Source organism: Falco peregrinus, chromosome 3, assembly GCF_023634155.1.
Source record: "Falco peregrinus isolate bFalPer1 chromosome 3, bFalPer1.pri, whole genome shotgun sequence".
In the NCBI taxonomy this organism is placed as follows: domain Eukaryota; kingdom Metazoa; phylum Chordata; class Aves; order Falconiformes; family Falconidae; genus Falco; species Falco peregrinus.
Window position 1 is genome coordinate 92,353,741 of NC_073723.1, and position 19,348 is coordinate 92,373,088.

Genomic DNA, 19,348 nt, shown 5'->3' on the forward strand with positions numbered 1-19,348 from the left:
AGGTTATACGTTTCAGCGTGTTGACAGACACTATTACATACTGTGCTTTATTCACCCCTGTTCTGCTGGCCTCCAATAGCCCTGTGCTCCTCTGAATCCCTCTGCCTTTGGCACTTCTGCTGGTGAGACTCCCAGCTGGGGGTGTGGTTTAGCTAAAATGGGTGCTTTTCACCAAAAGAATAAATTATTCCTATACTACTGTCTGAAAAGGGTGGATCTGGAGCCAATTTAGTGAGCATAAGTTACAATTGACTTTGGAAGTAATAACTTATGCTTTGAGCTTCCTTAGATGTATAGCCAAGGAGCTGTCTGACTGCATGTGTTTTTACACATCTTTCAGCTAAATTAGAAATCCAAGTGCAAAACTTAATGTGTGGGGATATCTTGGAGATTTGTGACCTTCCCAGAATGGCTTTGGGTCCATAAACCAGCCAGAGGGTCTCTTGGTTTCATATACCTGGGGGACATTGCCACATGTGGCACACTGGTAAATATTAAATGGAGTTTATTATATCTTAATTAATGAATCTGAGTATAATTTGCCCTAGTCCTGGCAAGCAGACTCTGCTGGAAAGCTGATAAGTGGAGGGAGCCAGCTTAACTGAACATCCTCTTCAGAGACATGACCAAAGACTGAAGTGTATAAACTCATAGATCTGAAAGATAGAAAAGCCTTAGGAAAGCAGAAGACAGGGATTGCACTGAGCTGGGAAATAGGAAGACAAGGGGTGGAGCCTTTAAGGAATCAGGGAGGAAGGTAATGGTGAAAAAGGAAAAAAGTGTAGTAGAAAAACATCAAAGGGGAGATAAAAAGAATCAAGAATTGGAGATACTGAGAATGTCCGAGGACACTTGGTCTGAGGAACCAAGCCAGGTATGCATCCTATGTTCTCTCTTGATGCTGAGAAAAAAGAGCTTAAACCAAACCCTAAAGTCAAGGAGAGAATCTGCTGTTTAGTTGTCTTTACATCAAGCTAGTGGAAAGAGCACTAAATCAAGGTGACATATAAAAAGCAGGAATAATGGCAGATGCAGACAGTTCATTTCCTCCCACTGTCAAATTTCTGAGTTTAGTCTGGTGGGATGCTACCAGCAGTGATGATGAACATTACAAAGCTTGTCTGTATTTAGCCCACTCAGTCACTGCTTGGCCAGGCTCCGGTTGATTTCAGTGGGAGTCTGCATGAGAATGTGCAAGTCCTGCCTCCCCAGAAATGGGAATTCCTCACCAAAGTATTCTGTTAGATAGCCTGAGCAGGTGTATTGAATTGCTGGCTCACTTGCAGTACACTAATTAGCAGCTCTGACACAGTAAGCTGAACAACTTCAATCCTGAATGCAGAAAGCGAAGCACTTAGATTTGTGGGAAGAGGTTTATTTCAGAGAGGTGCTGAAGTTTGTATGAAAATACAGAACTTAAGACATACACCTTAGCAAAAATTACCCAATGAGAACAAGAACCATCTCTAAATGTGCTTTTAATATGTGGATTTGAATGTGTTAGACATTATGTATGTTGCTGCACTTATTTTTCTTCTTGTGTAGGCAGGCACGAGTCTTACCTACATTGTACTTTGTCTAATTCATACCCATGCAAAACATGGACCAAGTAGGAGTAAATCGAGTTGATTGCACCTCTTGTTTTAGATATATGAATAACTATTCCGGATGTAAAGCAGCTGAAAACAATACTCTTTTTACCTAATATTTGCATGTCTGCTAACGTGAAGGATCGCAAATTTCACACAGTTCCTACACAATAATAATTGCACATGGTAAATGTCCCGTTACTCATGTAGCTGGTCATTTTTGTGTGCAATTACCAGAATTGCATGCTCAGTTCCAGTAACCATGTGCACAAAAATAGGCTACAACAACCTTCTTAGGATTGTTAATAACATGGTCCAAAGTCTCAGTCTTTATTTCTGTGTTGGTTTATGCTGGTTTTGTAAGAGAACTGAGCTAGGAATGAGTTTGGTTGTTGACTATTCAAGCAAAAGGAGGCATACATCTACATGTACTGCTGAGGCTGCTGGACTGCAGAATTTCTGCATTGACCTGCATATGGTTTAAATACTGAACTTGGTATAATGAGCTAATGGGCCAGAAGAGAGAGAATGCACACAGTCACCAGCTGTAGTGCATGGTTCAAAAAGGAACAAGAAGCTTCTGAACTTCTGCATTTAAAATACACGCATTTTGAGCCAGCAGTGTCATAATGAGGGGTAAGTCTTTCCCATAAGCGATTCAAAATCAGGCAGCAGTAGTTCAGAGACTTAATTGGCATTTCTCTTTTTTGCATATCACTGTTCTCATCAGTTCTAATACACGTTTTTTTCCCACCTCTACAAACTTCTTTGCCTTAAAGGACTCATGAAGGAAATAATTAAAAAGTACACAGAGGAAAACTGTCTGAGCAGAAGGGGCAGAAATCCAAGGTGGTTTAGGGAGGTGCCCCAAACACTCTTTTGGATGATTATTAATTTTTTTCTTACTATTATTTTATGACGCTGTTTATGTTTAATTACTCATGTTTTCCTAACCTGTGTGACAGGCATAATTTGAAGAGCAATAGTAGTGATCAAGCTGTGGAAGTGCCAGCTGCTGCCTACGTGCTCAAGCAAGCATAGAGCAGTCAGTGTCAGGAGACAGTGCTGTCTCTTGATTAGATCTGAACTTCTTTTTTATGTTGATGAAAATGATCCTGACTGTTATTATTTAAATATAAATGATGCCAAAAGTTACTATGAAAAGTCAGAGCTCTCTCAGTTCAGTGCCTGTACGGAATAGCAAGTTTATGGGACTTACTGCAGTATATGCTGTTTAAAATATGTACTGGTTTAGTTTAAAAAGATGCCATTGGTTTATTTGGGTCTTTTTAGTTAACTGCCAGACAGCCCATCTAGGTTAATATGATTTTTTTTTTAATATCAGTGAACGATTTCAGTCTTTATAGTTTCAAATCAAACCCAAGACCACAGAAATTTGCAATTCTGCCATATACCATGTGCTAGTGTACTGTGAAGCTTATTTAGAAACTTTTGTATGTAGTATGTATGTAGTAGTATGTATGTATTGTAGTAGTAGTATGACTTTTATGTAGTATAGGTGTTTTCTGGTTACTAAAGCTTTTGGTTGTTTCATGCTTCAGTTGCATACTACTGCAGTGAGATGTTGTGGGTAGCACTGTTGAACAGGTAGTACATCCCCAGAACATGAAGCTTTTTCTCATACTTTTCAAATAGTAAGTGAAGATTTAATTATATAATTTGTGGATACCTTGGCAAAAGTTTATGAAGTGTTGAGAAACTTCTGTGGTACATTTGAATGCTTTTATATTCCTTTTTTAAAAAAAAAAAATATGCATGGGATGATGCACTTCTAAAAGGTTTTTATGATGTCTCATGTCTTTTGGAGTAAAAATTAAATCAGGGGAAAGAAGAGCATTCTACTGCAGGGTCCTTCCTTGCAAATGACGGAGTGAATCCTTACCTGAATGGCAGTGAAGTGAAATAAATCGGCTTGTTCTGTGTTTCCAAACTTTGCAGTCTTGTAGTTAATATCATATTATCCTTTTTTTCATTTTCATTTGTTTTTATAAAGCAGAAAGCTCTGGGATCCTGCTTTTTTTTTAATTACACAAATCTCAACTTCTTTACATGTTTTTGCCCTGGTGTTTTATGTGTAGAGCAAATCTTTGAAAAGACGAAAATTAAGTCTTTAGAGCACAAAAGACAATAAACTCATTAGTTCTTTGACTCCCAAGTCAATAGTAGGGGCCTGGAGAGGAAAAGTTGAGCAAGTGATGATAATTTTTTAATATTACTAGGGTAAGTATTTGATTTTTATGTGAAAGAAGCTGTAAAAGAAAATCCAGGGGCATAAATAGAAGTGAAACTTGAGGCATGCAAGAAATACGTGATCACGTAAGTCACCTGTTGCATCAAGGTGCATTATGTCCACTTATCCTTGGAGCAGTTTGCTGCTGGAGTTTGCTCACTACAATTCAACAGCAAGGACTTGTTCAGGGCAAATTATGGTGGATGCACAGTGATGTGAATGCTTCTACTGTTTTATCTGTAGTGAGCTATATATCGGAGGGAAGTGGTGGGATACAGCCTGGCTTCTCTTCTTGCTCCTCCCTCTCATTCCAAGGTGTTGGTCAAGTCCCTAAATCATCCTGCCTCCCAGCTTTGTACAATGGGGATGACAGTGCTTTCTTGCCATTGTAATGTCATTACTATTGCTTAATTATATAACATCTGTATCTTTCTTCTCTGATGGTACTTCACAGTCATTGTAGTGCTGCTGTGAAGCAGTTCTATTTTGCCTAAATGGTATTACGTCTAGTTGAAGTCTCGCTCAGATTACAAGCAGAATGAAGTTGCCAAGACATTTACCTCACTTTGTTCAGCTGCATTTTAGATTCTCAGTAGATACATGACAATTCTGTGATTCGTGGGTTTATGTGTTCGTATGTATTGCCTGTTACATTGGAATACATGAAACAAAATAAAGGAAGCCATAAGGTTTATTGGTGACCTGCGCTGGAAGAAAGATGTGAGCTGTGGATGAATTATAACAGAATATTCCAGGAGGTGCTATTTGACAGATTGTCAGAGAACAGGCTGCCATTTCTGTGTTTGCACAATGTATGATGGGACCCTTACCTGGTGTCTCTGCCCTGCCAAAACATGAATGAAAAGTAGGATTGCTTGTCTGAAGACAAGCTCTGTCTTTCATATCGAAACTTGGCAACAGATGATTCCTGTGTGAATGGTCTCAAGAGACACTTTCCTTGTAAAGGAAATCAAGTGATGGATGAGGCATCTTGCATTTTAAACATTATACAGGTGAAAGCATTGGAGTACTGTGAGCCCACGCCAACTGCTGTGTATGTCTGAGTACTTTGCTTGCATTTTGATTGTGGAACAAAAGGAGGTTTGGTAAGTAGGGCAAGACCATTAGCAAATGCTGGCTGTTTTCGTTCTGCAATGGTCTGTCAGATTTGACTGCTGCGGGGTGAAATAATGAAGAATTTTTTTAGTACCAGATCAGAAAATCCTTTCTTGTTTAATTGAAAGCATTTAAGAGCAGAAGGTCATTGAGAGTACAGATTTCAAGAAGTGGTATTTGCATTTGGTGATGCCTTGGAAAGAAACAGAGCGTATTATGCACATTTTTAAAGTACATATGGTGAACGCACTGCCAAACCTGTGGAATTTTATAGGTAGCTACTGTGAACAGTAATAGCAGTAAATGAATCTGCTTTTTACTCCTACTGAAACTGGCACTGTAATCTTTAGGAGATCTTTTTGCTTTTTTAAAACTTATTTCAACATAGTTTCAGCCCTGTCAGCAAACCTCTGCTGTGTTAGTGGTAAGATAAATTGTCTCCCAAACCCTACAATATTCTACACAAAATTCAGAACCTGAGTGAAGAGAAAGCTGGCACTGGTATGTGATGGAGTACCACTAGAAGAGAAAAAGGAACATGTCTGTGAGAATACCTGGGAGAGAAATGGAAACATATTAAATGAAAAGATCACCACGGCAGAAATGAGGTCAAAGAGAACAAAATCTCAGTGTGAACTGGCATATTTTGAGGGTGAAGGAGAGATGTGGAGATAAGGCCAGGTTTAAGGGGGTGTTTGTAAGGAACAGGAGGATGATGCTCAAAAGAGAAATGGGAGGAGCTTGAGTGAAAGAGAGAGATTGGGAGAGATGTCAAATTAGGAAAGAAAAATGTCTTAAAATAAAAAGAGATAAATGGGACTTTACAGGGAAATAAATTAGCCAAAACTGGCAAAGACTTTAACAAGAAAAGTGAGGGAAATCAAATACCACAGAAAGGGAAGAATGAAAGAGAACAGAATACTGATCTTTAAAAAAAAATAAAATAGTTGTATTAATTTTACTGATTTCTTGGAAGATTTTGTGGTGGGTTGGGTGTCTGCTCTGAGAGAAAGTGAAAGATAGAATAGGAAAAACTACGATTTTTTTTTTTTTCCAGGCTTCCCTGTGCAGGAAATGTAATAGGAAGTTATTTTTATTAACCAAGATCAGAGAACATGCAACAACAAACTACCAAGAATGATGTGGAAAATCCGGTTATTTTTCCAGTTAGACCAGAAGAACCTGTGGCCATTGACCAGCAGGAGCCTAGAGGTCAGACTATTAAGCAGCAGGATCAGTGAACTGAATGGCTATTGGAATCTGTGTGTCTTTAAATACACACCAACCAATTTACATTGCAGACAAAAAAATCTTGAACGCCACGTAGCTGACATTAGTAGCCATTCATTAATTGCTTTGCAGCCTGTTTCATCTACCTAATCAATACAAAGAGTGGACTTGTTTGCAAATGTGAAACCAATTGATTTTATGGAGATACACTGCTCGCTGAGCAGTATTTTTCCATCAAGACAGTCAGGTTACACTAGCCACCAAAAAAAGATGATGCAGAAGATCCAGAACAGTGAGACCCTTGGACAGACAGAGAACAGTGTCTTTTGCAAAGTGTTTTGGAAGCTGTCAGGTGGAATGGACCCCTCGGTTCAGTGTAGCCATGCTGCTGAGTGTGCTGGGAGGGCTTCATCCTTTCAAAAGCTGTGAGATGCTGTGGCCATAGCCAGCTCACATCCCTAGCTCACTTGCAAGGGACAGTGAGATGAGGGAGTGGGGAGCACAGTGCCTTTATTTGTAGCAATAGCAAGCTTTTCATCTGTAAAGGAAATACTTAGCTGGCTACCTTGCCTGGACTTACCAGTGACCAGTGTTTTATCTTAGCAGTCTTGGTTGAACACGCATGCAGAATAGAAACACATTTGTTTATGGGCAGGAAATGCATAAGACTTTTAATGGAAAAGCGTGAGCATTAAATGCGACCCGCTTTATTGTATGCCAGTACCTGCAAAGGGTTATTCTTTGTAGTGTCCTACTTGGACTCAAGCACTAAAGCTTTCATCAAAGTAAATCTGATTATTTTGCACATGGTTTTCCTGAAAGGATGTTATGATTTTCTAGATGTTTGGTGGCTGGTGATAAATTAGGCTTTTATGATGTCATGTGAAAGGCCACTGCTTGGACTTCCTTCTCTATCAAACATGCTGGAGAATACATTTGGGACGTACTCAGACTCAGAAATTATCCTACCTTGGTTTATTTTAACCGTTTGTGGACCACTGCTTGCTTTGTAACTAGAGGTGTTCAGGCAAGGATAGCTTCACTTTTGCAGACAGGGGCCCCCTGGTACCCCAGCCTGAGTCCCCTCCGTATACTGTGTTTGATGTGGAATTATTTTTTTCTTTTGGTAACAAAGCCTCAGCTCATGAGCTCCTTTCACAGCTTAAATTCTGTCTGTATATTGTGTCTTGAAAAGGGTTTTCCAATTAGATGGGGGTTTTAGTGAGAAACTGGAATGCAGTGAGGGGTAGGGGGGCAGGTGATACATCTCATAAATTAGGTCAGGTTTATGACCACGTAGAGGGAGGCTGCTTCTAAAAAAAACAGCCAGCAGTAAAAGGCAGTACGTAACTGCTTTCTCCAGAGAAGTGGCAGCTGTCTTCTTCATCCCCCATAGTGCAGCGAGGGAGTATTTCACAACTGTTTTTCCAACAATGAGAAATGGCTAACCATCCTCCACGCTAACTCTCTCGTACTGGTTAATCCATAGAGGGGAGGGAGACAGGAAAATTATCCCCTCTCTGTCCTTCCCCCTACCCCAGTCTTGCCACAAGTTTAGGGGGACAAAGGTCCATGCATCAATATAACAGGTAAGGGAGGGAGTATCATCTCTCCTGCCCAACCTGTCACAGCCAAGCCTTCAGAGTAGTGACATGAGCACTGAACACAGGGCAAAGACAGCAATGGCTGTTACAGGTGGGATAGAATTTTCCAGAGACATGCTGTTTAGATAAAAAATGACTTTTTGAGTAAATTATTATTTTCATTAGGGCAAATATAACAGCACACCCTTCCAAAAAAAGTTGTAGTATCTCTTTAATGTTAACATAACAAATGCCTTGATTTTTTCAGAGATGTGAATATCCATAGGGATAGTAAAATCACCACAAACAATGTGTCTTGTACAAGATAAAGAATTCATCCTATGGAGTAGTAATATCCCCCTCATCATAGACCTGCATTCATTAAATTGCTGATTAATGCTCTAAAGGTAGGTAAATAACTATAGGTAGAATACAAGATCACTGTCCTAATGTTTATCGTTTTGTTGCTTATCATTTGGTACTTCACTAGCAATGATAACTAAAGCTATTAACGTTTCCAATATAAGTTGTTATAAATTAAGTAGTTTTTAATGGAAGAAGAGAAGAAACTAGTAGCCTTGCGGCACAGATTTCTGGGGTTATCAGTTTTCCTATTCATCTTGACATGGCAGTCAGTGAAGACAGCTAAACCTAGGGGCTATATTCCATTTCCAGTAAGAAATGCAGCCATTACTGCACAATAAACCCTCCTGAAATAAAACAGCTTCACAAAGTGATTTCCTGATCTTTGCAGAAAATGTGAAGAGTAGGGAGTGATGACAAAAATCATCAGAGTGGATTAAAAAAAAATGTGAGAATTGCATTTATTAATTTTTAAAGGTACCATGCCTTTGCCTAAATAATACATACTCTGTGTGGCAATAAAACCATGTAGGATGAAGCCATGATTATGTTACTCTTCTCCCTGCAAAATTGCTGTCAGAGTAGAGAACAGGCCACAGTAAAGCAAGAAGCAAACACATTTAATTGTGAACAAAAGCAGGACTTGGAGGTACCAGTGAAAAGAGAAGGAACCTGTTCTTTTCCTATACTGCTGCTGATCTCCACCCCTATGGGAGAGGTTCATCCCTCAAAGGGTCTTGTTTTTTGGTGATGTGAAGGTGACACATGAGCATTCCCTCTACCAGGGAGCCTGAAGAAATATGCTCATATACAACCTCCCCAAAACCTCTGCTATAAAGAGAAAACGCACAAATGCTTCTAACCTCTGTTGCGCAAAATCCAGGTTATTCAGATGCCTCTTTCTTTTAGCTGTAAGCATGCAAGGTCCACTCACACATCATTTCCTATCAGCAGCCAGGCTACAGGGGCAATGATGGCCAGCGGGAGTAGTACCACCTTTAGCCAGCATTTGCAAAGAGCAATTCTGTTTTGCTCAAAGAGCTGGAAAAGCTTAGTTTTCTTCATAGTAATATATAGCATTTAAGTATTAGTTTGTATTTTAGCAAACATGCTAAAGATTTTTGGCTGCAATGTGTGCATTTGGATGACTGGGTATGCCATAACAGCATTTATGTGTCTGACACTAATACCTTAACTATCGTAATTATGGTCTGTACATGGTGAATGGAGTGGGTTTGATCTTACTCCTTTCCTCCAGAAGTTCCCTGCTTTTTCAGCAGAGGTGTTCCTGTAAACTAGAAGTGATCTCACCATTCGGCAGCCTCTTAAGCGTTTTGCTGAGCTGTGAGCTGAGGTTACAATTCCACTTGCATCCAAGCTGAGGAACACCTCCCAGGTCTTCCTTGGAGCGCAGAATGGGCCTGGGGGCGAGCGGGGAGGGAGGGGCGCACCTGCCCCGCCAGCTGTGGGGTGTTGCTGTTTGCAGCAGCGGGGCTTTCCCTGCTGCGGGGGGGGGCACCCTTCAGCCCACCTCACACAGGGGATCCTGGAAAGCAGCCGTGGGGATCCTGGAAAGCAGCTGTGGCTGTGCCCGACGTGCAGCGGGATGCCCTGGCGCTGAGCTGCGCCGATCCCCGATCCCCGTGCGGGATGGCTCCTGACGAGCCAGCTCAGCTCCGGATCCAAAGTGAGTGAAATTCAGCACTGGCTTCAGGGATATCGGGCTGTAATTCGGGAGGAATTTTATCTGGCTCGAGGGACAGCACTGGCCAAGACGTTTTCTCAGGCTTCACTTGGCAAGTGGACAGATCTGAGTAATGCTCGGCCCCGCCGAGGGGCTCTCGCGCCTGCGGCTCGGCCGGCGCCCGCAGTGTGGCTGGGGCCTGCACATGCTCCCTCGCCTCCGTCAGCCGCAGCACCGGCTCTGGCCGGGCCATTAGGCTCTGCCAGCCCACGCCCGAGGCACCCAGGGCCAGACCCCCTGGCTTCACCGCTCTATCAGCCATGTCAGTGGGGCTGCCAGGGCCAGAGCGCACCGGCTTCCCTGGACCGGGGCATTGTTCCCGGCCTCCAGCCACCGCGTGGCCCCACTGGCGGACAATCCCGCCCGTCCCCAGCTTCCTGAGCAGACCAGACAGCTTTGCTGTTTTCCTCACGTCTCTTATCACCCCGTCACTGGAAGAGAGGTCTGGCTTTGGCTTCGGTTTGGGCTGATAGGCAGCAGCAAAGCGGGAAAGGTGCAGGGGAGGAAGGGGAAGAGGAGGAGGAGGGAGAGGAGAAGAGCTCCATTACTGTTATTATCACCCTGATGTTTATTGCTGCTCCGAGTTCACGTGCCTTAACCCTTTGGAAGCTGGTCAAATTAAAGATTATCAAACCGGTAAGATAAAGCTGCTGCTCTAACACACATGGTTCCTGGCAGAAAAGCGAAGGCAGTGCTCAGGTCGTGTTGACCGGGCGGCTTGTGTGATGCCTTGTCGCTGGAGCACAGCGTGGAGCATGAGGTAAGACCTTACCCCAGAGATGCCCAGCACTCACAGCCTGCCAAGGTCCATCAGAGGCACAGGGGCTCAGCACCGCGCAGAACCAGCCCTTGCCTCAAGCTCTTCTTCCTCCTCCCCTTCCCCCTCAGCATGGTGTTTAGTAAAAATGGAGCTTTCTGAACAAGGAGGAGATTTGCATAGGAAAACATGCTAGAGGAAACAAACATTATGCCTCTTATTTTAAATGGCATTTAGTTATACGTGAGTTTCAGCCTATTGATTCCTTTTGCCTTTTCCTGTGGTTCTTTGCAAACAATGCTGTCTTTCTGCAAAAGACTGCTGACCCAAGAGTGGAAAGCGGTCTGTTCATGCTGCATTAAAACAAATTTAGATCAGGAACCAAATTCACTGGCATTCTTCTATTCCCTTGGTACCCTAACTGTTCCACAACTTTTGCTTTTCTAAGAACAGTGGAAAGAAAAAATGAAAACCGAGCGACGACACATTATGGCTCATCTTAAATTCCTTAAGATGTTTACTGCATTCATTGTTAGACTTGCACTTTGCTCATTGATATGTTTTATCTTCAGTCTCCTCATATTTACTATGGAGATAGGAGTCTCTTTCTTTATAATTATACTGTTTTTTTCCCTGTTACTATAGATATTCTAACAAACACTATCCTTTTCAAAGAAATGAAGCCACTGCTCTCTGCCTCATGGATCTCCAGAAGTACTTACAGAGCAGTGCACAGCATATGCAGTGCTTATTACTGTGACTCCTTCTGGGGTTTGATCTGAGTTTAGCTGAACCATGCATTGAATTCTGCACCAGCAAGTTGCACATTTACAGGCTCTGCAGCTCTGATTTAGTGAGACCTTACTGCTTTTCTTAAAGGAATGCACAGGGAATGGCTTGGCTGAAGTCACAGAAACTGCTCTCCAACATTGCATCTGGGTTAAGACACAGTGTCGCCAGGCCTGGTGGCAAGTGTGGGAGAACACTAGGGAATGGGAAATAAGGGTGATGGTAGAAGAACTGCCTAGTGCAGTCTCCTGATTATTTACAACAAACAAAGACTGTTCTCCCAGCAATGAGCTGCAGCAGATACTCCTATGTACTGTGGGGCTGACGTTACTTACTGAGATGTGCTACGTGAGCCCTCATTAAAAACTGCTATTAAAAATGCTCCCAAAAGTGCACAAAAGGGGAGACTATTTCATAAGATAAACTTTGATATATACATTGCTGAAGTAAAACTTTTTAGCACGGCCTGTAGCAATAGGACAAGGGGTAATGACTTTAAACTAAAAGAGGGTAGATTTAGACTAGATATAAGGAAGAAATTTTTGTACAGTGAGGGTGGTGAAACATTGGAACAGGTTGCCCAGAGAAGTGGTAGATGCCCCATCCCTGGAAACATTCCAGGCCAGGTTGGACAGGGCTCTGAGCAACCTGATCTAGTTGAAGGTGTCCCCGCTCATTGCAGGAGGGGTTGGACTAGGTGGCCTTTAAAGGTCCCTTCCAACTGAAACTATTCTATGATAATGGTGAAAACACAATGCTGCAAGCTAATGTTGTCTCATCAAGTAGCTATGTTTATTAATTTTTCTTTTAATGAGGTGAGTTAAAGCTGAAAGGTGACAGTTTTAAGAAGGAAACAAGTAAAATAAAACACAAGCAGGGTTTGCAGGAAGGTTGGCCCCTAGACTCTTGAAAAAAATTCTTAAGCAAAAGAGTGCAAGACTAAACACGCAAGCCAAAGCCTCCACCAGGCTGGGTCTCTGCTCTTTGCTTATGGGAGCTCTGATGTAACAAATCATCTTCCAAGCAGTCGTGCTGATTGTGAACGTAACCCTGGCCGCTTTTCAGATGCAGTAAAACTGTTGTGTGCTTAGATCAAGTCTGTTTATTTTTAGAGGTAAAGCCTTGTCTCTGCTGCAGAGCGGAGCTGGGCACAATTCCATCGCAGGTGTTTTGCTGAGGACTTGATCTCAGTTTTATTCTGGTGTAAGAGCAATAGCTGGCGCTCAGCGTTGGCTTCAATGAAGGCAAATTTTAAAGGGAATCAGCTGAGCTGTAGTAATAAAGGAAGCCTTGGCCTTCTTTCAGGCCACACTGTCTCCTTTTTCTCACATTGTCTTGAGGCTTTAAATTTTTGGTTAAAGTTAATTGAATGAGACAGTGATACATTGCACAGTGAAACCAGATCAATCACTGTGCAAGTCAAAATAGGAGTTGTGATGACACTCTGAACAAGAGCTTGGGAAATGTGATATTTACATTAAAATATTTTACATTTTTGTCTCATGGTTTAAACACCAAATTTAAAAATGCCTTACTACATTGCATAACAGTACTGCTTATCTGTATGTATTTGTGTGCATGCATTTAGACAATAAAACTGAATAATCATAAAATCAGATTTAGTAATAATGGGGCATTTTCTATACAGTTATGCAGACTTACTTACAGAAAAGGTAAAACGGAAAAAACTCAGATCACATAAATTCATTCTTCTCTCAGAGGCACTCATGTGACAGTGAGGTGCATATAAAGCTGTAGGAGAGTTTACTATCAAACCGAGTGGCAACAGAGAATCTGACTGCTGTCTTTTCCATCTTCCTTCCCTTTAAATATTTACCTGGATGATGTTTCTGACTCTTAGCTTGCAGGTAAAACTTGTCATTGCTATTCACTTATGTTAGCTATATTTACATGGAAAATAAGGGCTTGTTCCTCCCAAAATGGATAACTAAAAGCAAAGACTTAATTTTATGCTCATGATCCGAGTACTGTACAAACAACAGAAAGCCTTAATCAGTGTTTTCAGGTTTGCAGACTCTCAGCTCAGTATCTAAATCCTCAGGGTTTTCAGAGTCAAAGAGCTTTGTTTTCCTGTCCGTATGTAAAACACAATGCCACAGAAAAAGTTATCCTGCAGGAACACAAAACATGAAGTGGTGTCATTTCATCAGGTGCCTTTCCATCAGGAACAGGGATACTGGGCAGAAAATGTTCAGCAGCAGCAGTTGTTTTTCAAGAACACACCTCCATCTCACCCACTCACCCCCTCCACCCCCAAAAAAAAAATCCAGGATTTCCCCAGTGGAACCTCACCTTTTCCTTCTTTGCTTTCTGATCTAGTTGTACCTCCAGAAAGTGAAGCCCCAACACTGAAAAATCAATACACTTTTGATGATTGGCATGCCACAGTTTTTTGGGGGGTTGTGGTTATTTTGTGGATTTTTTCCTTTTGGAAGCCTGACAGATGCATCTCTGGTTTCAGTGAAAGACTTAAATAACATAAATAAGCAGTCATTCTGTTCCAAGAGAAGCTTTTTTTAATATTCTTATTTTATTGTAATTACCTTATTGTTTTCATATTATGAGCTACTTGTAGAAAAATACAGGAAACATGACTGCAATACAATCCTTTAATCAGGAATAGCTTTGTTCCAGTCATAATTTTCATTCAGTGTTGAAACTTTGACTAATAAGAACATAATCAAACTGTGAATGTAGATGTAATATAGTGTTAATATTATGGTTTCATTTGATCTCTGTACCTAATAACTTCTATAAGAAAACCTTCTAAAAAGTGCCTAGGAGACATTCTGTCATAATGCTTTTTTCAAGTAAATCTATCTACAAAGTAGTGTTTCTCAAAAGTACACAAACTTCTTCAGGAGAGCCATTTACAATTTTTTAACCTAAGTCAGCTGGGGAATTTGTATTATCATATATATTAAATCTTTTTTTTTCCTCACAGATTATGCCATAATACCTTTACTGCATCATTGTTAAAGCATGTGAATTTTTAAAGGACAAATACTTTGTTTTATACTTAAATGGATTTAATACACTAGTTGTCTGTGTTATCTCTGTATAATCCAGCACTGCAAGGAACTTCACTTTTACTGATTTGCAACTCCCCCCCAACCTTATTGTGGCCTATTCATCAGCTGAGTGTTTATGTTTTTGAATGAAGGGCTGGAATTAGGTAAAGTATTTTTTTAGATAAACTGTTTTAACAAAAAGCATTTGTCCAAGAAAGTTAAAAGACTGCTCCCAAGCTGTTTGAAAGCAGAATGCAGCTACGTACAGCAGGCGATGGCAATTCATTCTGTTCTTCCCGGTCCATTTCTTTTTTAAATGGGAAGCCAGTATCCTAGATAAGGCTCCGTTTCAAAGGATGTTTTTGATACAAAGATTGTGAATGTAAAGGTATTATTTACGCAGCATTTAGAAAAATGAAACTAAGTTTTACAATATGGCTTTCATGACTTAAAACTAGGTGGTATTAAAACCCTTCACTTACAGCTAATGGCTTGAATTAGGACTGAATAAAAGGCAGTTGTTTTTATACTGAAATTACTATTTTAAGAAGGATTTCCTTGTTTCCAGGCACATATATACACACGTATATAATGTAAATTATACCAAACTCCAGATAAAAGGCATACCTCCGTGAGCACATTAGGGTCTGATCCAAATTTTATCAAAGTTAGTGGGCATCTTTCCCATTTCAAACCAGATTTTGCAATCCATATTCACACGACCCTCCAGGGGATCCCTCAAGTTGATGCGGTTTTGCATGAGTTGGCCTCAAATGTCTGCTGCAGTTTCTAAAAACCCATTATAGGGCTGCAGTAGGAAATCATTTAGTCTAATTTAAGGAAATCACGGCATTTTTTATTTTCATATCATTTTGTTCTGATCCATCTGTTTACTCTTTTCTGAAGGCAGGCTGAAATGTTTTTAGCCTAAAGACTGAACCAGTAAAAATGCTGCCTGGAATAGTCTCGGCAGACGTGTTTGTTCCACATCCCCTTCTTCAGTGCAATGTTTCCTTTGGTGGATTTCCTCTGCTCCTGGAAGCGAGCTGTCTAGCTTTCTGGAGCACAATTATGAGGAAGAATTTCCTACACTTTACTGCACAGGATGAGGTGATTTTGGAAGTTAACATGACCTGAACCACAGATGCATGAAAGATAGCATCTGAAAAAATGTAGTGTGCAGCAGTACAGTTAAAAAAAAACCTACAGCCAGAAAATGCTCGTTAGCCCCACCGCTGGTCAGAGAGTGGAAGAGGGAGAAGAAAGGCAGTCCTTGCGTGTTTCTGGAAAGCCTGCTGTGTTACCACCATAAAGCCAAATGCAAGAGCAGAATTCAGCCTTAGCCTTGTTGTTCTGTAACAAAGTTGGGTTTGTTTTGTTTTCTTTAAACCTGGAGAGATATAATTTTAGTATTTAGTGCTACAGAGAAACGAAGCTTGTGAGGAGAGATATTTTATTAAACCAACACACACAGCTGGAAAAAGCTATTTATACAGAGTATTTGAACTTTAAAGGAAAATGCACCAGTTTTTTTCATTCAGTTAGAAATGCAGTCAAAGGAGCTTTTCTCTTTGCTTAATTTTGTTACGTTATTTTTGGTGGCTGGTTGTGGGATTGTTTTGGTGTGGTAGCACTTTTAAGCATATTCACAGTAAGGTGAATATGACCAAAGTCTTGGTTTCTCTAACCGTTTCAAGATAATTTCTTTTCATTTATGAGATATTTAGTCTTTTCTTTGCATATGGATGCTCAAAATACTCTAGAAAAAAAAATGTAGGTGTGCAAAAGCTGGATATTTACTACTGTTGCATATAGTTGCCCATATTCATAACAATCTTTCAGCAGCATCTGTCTGTGATCACATTTTTATTTGAAAGAGACTAGTTGTCATGTTTTCTTTGTGATTTACATTATTTAAACAAATGGGGGGAAAAAGAATTTGAAACAGCTCATTCAATAGCGTGACTAAGACATATGACAACTTCTTACAAAATGTTCACCATTATATGGCCATAAGGCTGGAGTTCAAACACCGTGTGCACGCAAAAACAAAGAATAACTCTTTTGGTCTGAAATAGCCTGGTGAAAGGATGCTGCCTCCTGGTGATTTATAGGCATATGAGCTTCCACTAAAATTGCATCTTAAAGAGAAACATTTTGTCCTTGGAAGAGTCCCACGGTGGCCCTGGCTGTGCTTGGCTCACAGGGAAGCGCAAGCAATGGGGAAGCCATCAAGGTGGGGAAGGTGGACGCTTGTCTCACAACACCTCTCTCTTCTTTTCCGCAGGATTTTCTGCAAGGGGACTGTACCAAAGCCAGACAAAAGCTGAACTGGAAACCAAGAGTCACATTTGATGTGAGTGGCCTTTCTGGCATGCTCTGTACCTGCTGGGTGTTCATGACCTCTAAAAGCAATCCACGGGGAGGAGAAGGGACGGGGGAACCTCTGTGTGGGGTGACTCGGGCACACCAAGAAATCCCATTTTTGGTGACACTGCCGGGGTTCTTGCTTTGACAACAGCAGCCACCATGGCACTGATGGGCACCCCAGGTGCACAGCAGCGCGCTGACACACACACTGAGGCCAGGGCCACTGCAGGAAGAGCCCAGCAAAGCCCCGTCCCCTCCCTGTCCTGTAGTGGGGGGCCAGGGGGTTCATTGTGCTCCAGGATGCTCCCGACGTGCAGACTGTTCATCCCCTGCACTAGGGCCCTCATCTGCTTCTCTTCTTCCTTGCAGGAGCTGGTGAGGGAGATGGTGGATGCCGATGTGGAGCTCATGAAGAACAACCCTAACGCCTGAGGCCCAGCTGGCATCACAGGACCTGTGGCAGGGGCGCACCCCACAGCCAGCACCGCCATGAGCCACCAGGGTGGCCCCCCCTCTTTGTGATGGTTTTATTGCTGGCCTGCCTGTGTGTGAAAGGCCAGTTTTAACCCCCCCTGCACACCCTCCCAGTGCCTCTGGCCCCACACATCACCCCAGGGTCAGCCCTGCCTGGGCTGACTCCAGCTCCTGCCATTAACTGGGGAAGGGTCACCTCCCTCTCCCAATACTGTACCTGAAGTACCCATCAGCCAGCAAGCCCACTGCTTTCCTTTTTTAATTAAACCTCATCTTTCTGTTACCTAGGACCTCCACCACATTTTTAGTACTTTTTCCCATTTGCAAAACAAAAGCATCCCCTGCCCTCCACCCCCAACCTCCCCACTCCTCTAGCAACAACAGCAGCAAACCTCTGGCACTAAAGTGGGCTCGACATCCCTCTGGCCCTTGCCTCACGGCTTCCCCTTTTCTGCCTTTCCTGAACACTCCTTGTTTTTCTTTCCTGCAGCCTTACCTCCACCCCAGCGGCCCATTTCCACCACTTGAACTTTGTAAAAGTTTGGATAACTTGATATAACTTACAGTGAAATCGCCTTTTGACCATGCCGAATTAATTCCTAATTGCTGGAATCGCTTTCAAACCAGTCAGAAGGGGCTTGTAAGCGTTTTTCAGATCTTCATTTCAGAGTGTGCATGAGTCACAGAAAGCCTTTTTGTCCGGCACCTTCTCCATCTGGGGGTTTAGGGTGTTTTGGGGTTTTGCCCCCTCCCAGAATCAACCCATTCCCCTTCCATCCTCTTCCTGCTTACTATAATTAGACCTCAGACAGGAGCTTGAACCATCTCAAACGATGACTTAAGAAATAAAAACAAAATAAATAAAAAAGCTTTAAAAAACCAGAAACTTCAAGGTGAGTAAATATTTTTGTGCTTCTCATGCCAAGGTACCTGGGTTATCCAGAGGTCGTCGAGCCCATACATTTCCCGTTGGTTTAGGATCTTCCACCCACCAATTACTCCCATCATTTTAGCTTTATGCCTCTAGATGAGCAAAGGGCAAGATACACGGAGGGAGAGGAGATACACAGGAGATACGCCTTGTCCGAGTGCACCTCCTGCTTTTTTAGTATGTGTTGGGAGGGTCACCCCTGTTAAAAGGAACGGGGCGGGGGGTGGGGAGCTGGGGGCAGCGGCTGCGGCTGTGCCCGGGAGCGGGTCCGCGATGGAAGTGCTGCCGGGGGAGCGGACGGGAGCAGCCTGCGACGAACCAGGCTGCCGGAGAGAGGGGGCTCTTTGTACGCCTGGCGTGACAGGCTGCCTTTGCCAGAGGTGCAGTGGAAAATGCGCGGCGCGGAGGGGCGCGGAGCGCTGCGCACACGGGCAGCCGGAGCAGCCGCTTCCTTCGGGGCTGCCCGCGGGAGCCCCGGCACACGGGGAAAGGGGAACGTGGGAGCCCGGCCGCCGCTTGGCACCCCCTCGGCAGGTGCACCGGGCCCGCGCCCTCGCAGCGTGAGGAGGGGGAGCCGTGGAGAGGGGGAGATGTCCCTGCTGCAGGCGCTCCTAGCGCGCTCCACGCGTGTGAGGCTCTCCAGATCCCACGCACAGTCTCGGCGGCGCCTCGGGACTCCCCCGGCACAAACCAGCGCCGAGGAGGTGGCGGAGGCCCCGTCCGTGGAGAGGCGTGGAGCTGCCCGCGCCGCGGGGGACGCGTGGCGACAGGCACACGTTGCAGTTCGCCCCCCGCGTGTGCGCCTCCACGCGTGGGTACAGTTACACAGAGCCTGCTGGGGTGCTTCTCCCCTCGAACGGGTACGACCCCGCGGCCGCGCCTTATTTTTTAGCCTAAAATAACACCAAACCCCCTCCCCGTGGGTGCGTGTCCTTTGCATCAGCTGTCCCCCGTGTCCCCCCGCAGCATGCGCAGCAGACCCGGCAGCACGCGCTCGCCCCGCGTGCCGCGGGCACCCACCCGCGCGTGGCCTCACGGCTGCCGCTGTGCCCTGCGGGCTGCCACTGCGCACCCGGGGGGGTCCCCCCATGCCCAGTGATGTGTACCCCCCCCCCCCAG

The 19,348-nt window shown here is 43.4% G+C and overlaps 1 protein-coding gene across 2 annotated transcripts in view; it reads left to right on the forward strand.

Annotated features, from left to right (window-relative positions):
• Positions 1–17,668, forward strand: part of GMDS (GDP-mannose 4,6-dehydratase) — a 426,996-nt gene extending 409,328 nt beyond the window's left edge. For both annotated transcript variants that reach the window (XM_055799448.1, XM_055799450.1), the window contains 2 exons: positions 16,742–16,810; positions 17,194–17,668. In XM_055799448.1, the coding sequence (XP_055655423.1) occupies positions 16,742–16,810; positions 17,194–17,256 (132 nt within the window). In that variant the 3' untranslated portion in view covers positions 17,257–17,668. The remainder of the gene's footprint in view (positions 1–16,741; positions 16,811–17,193) is intronic.
• The last annotated feature ends 1,680 nt before the right edge of the window (positions 17,669–19,348 follow it).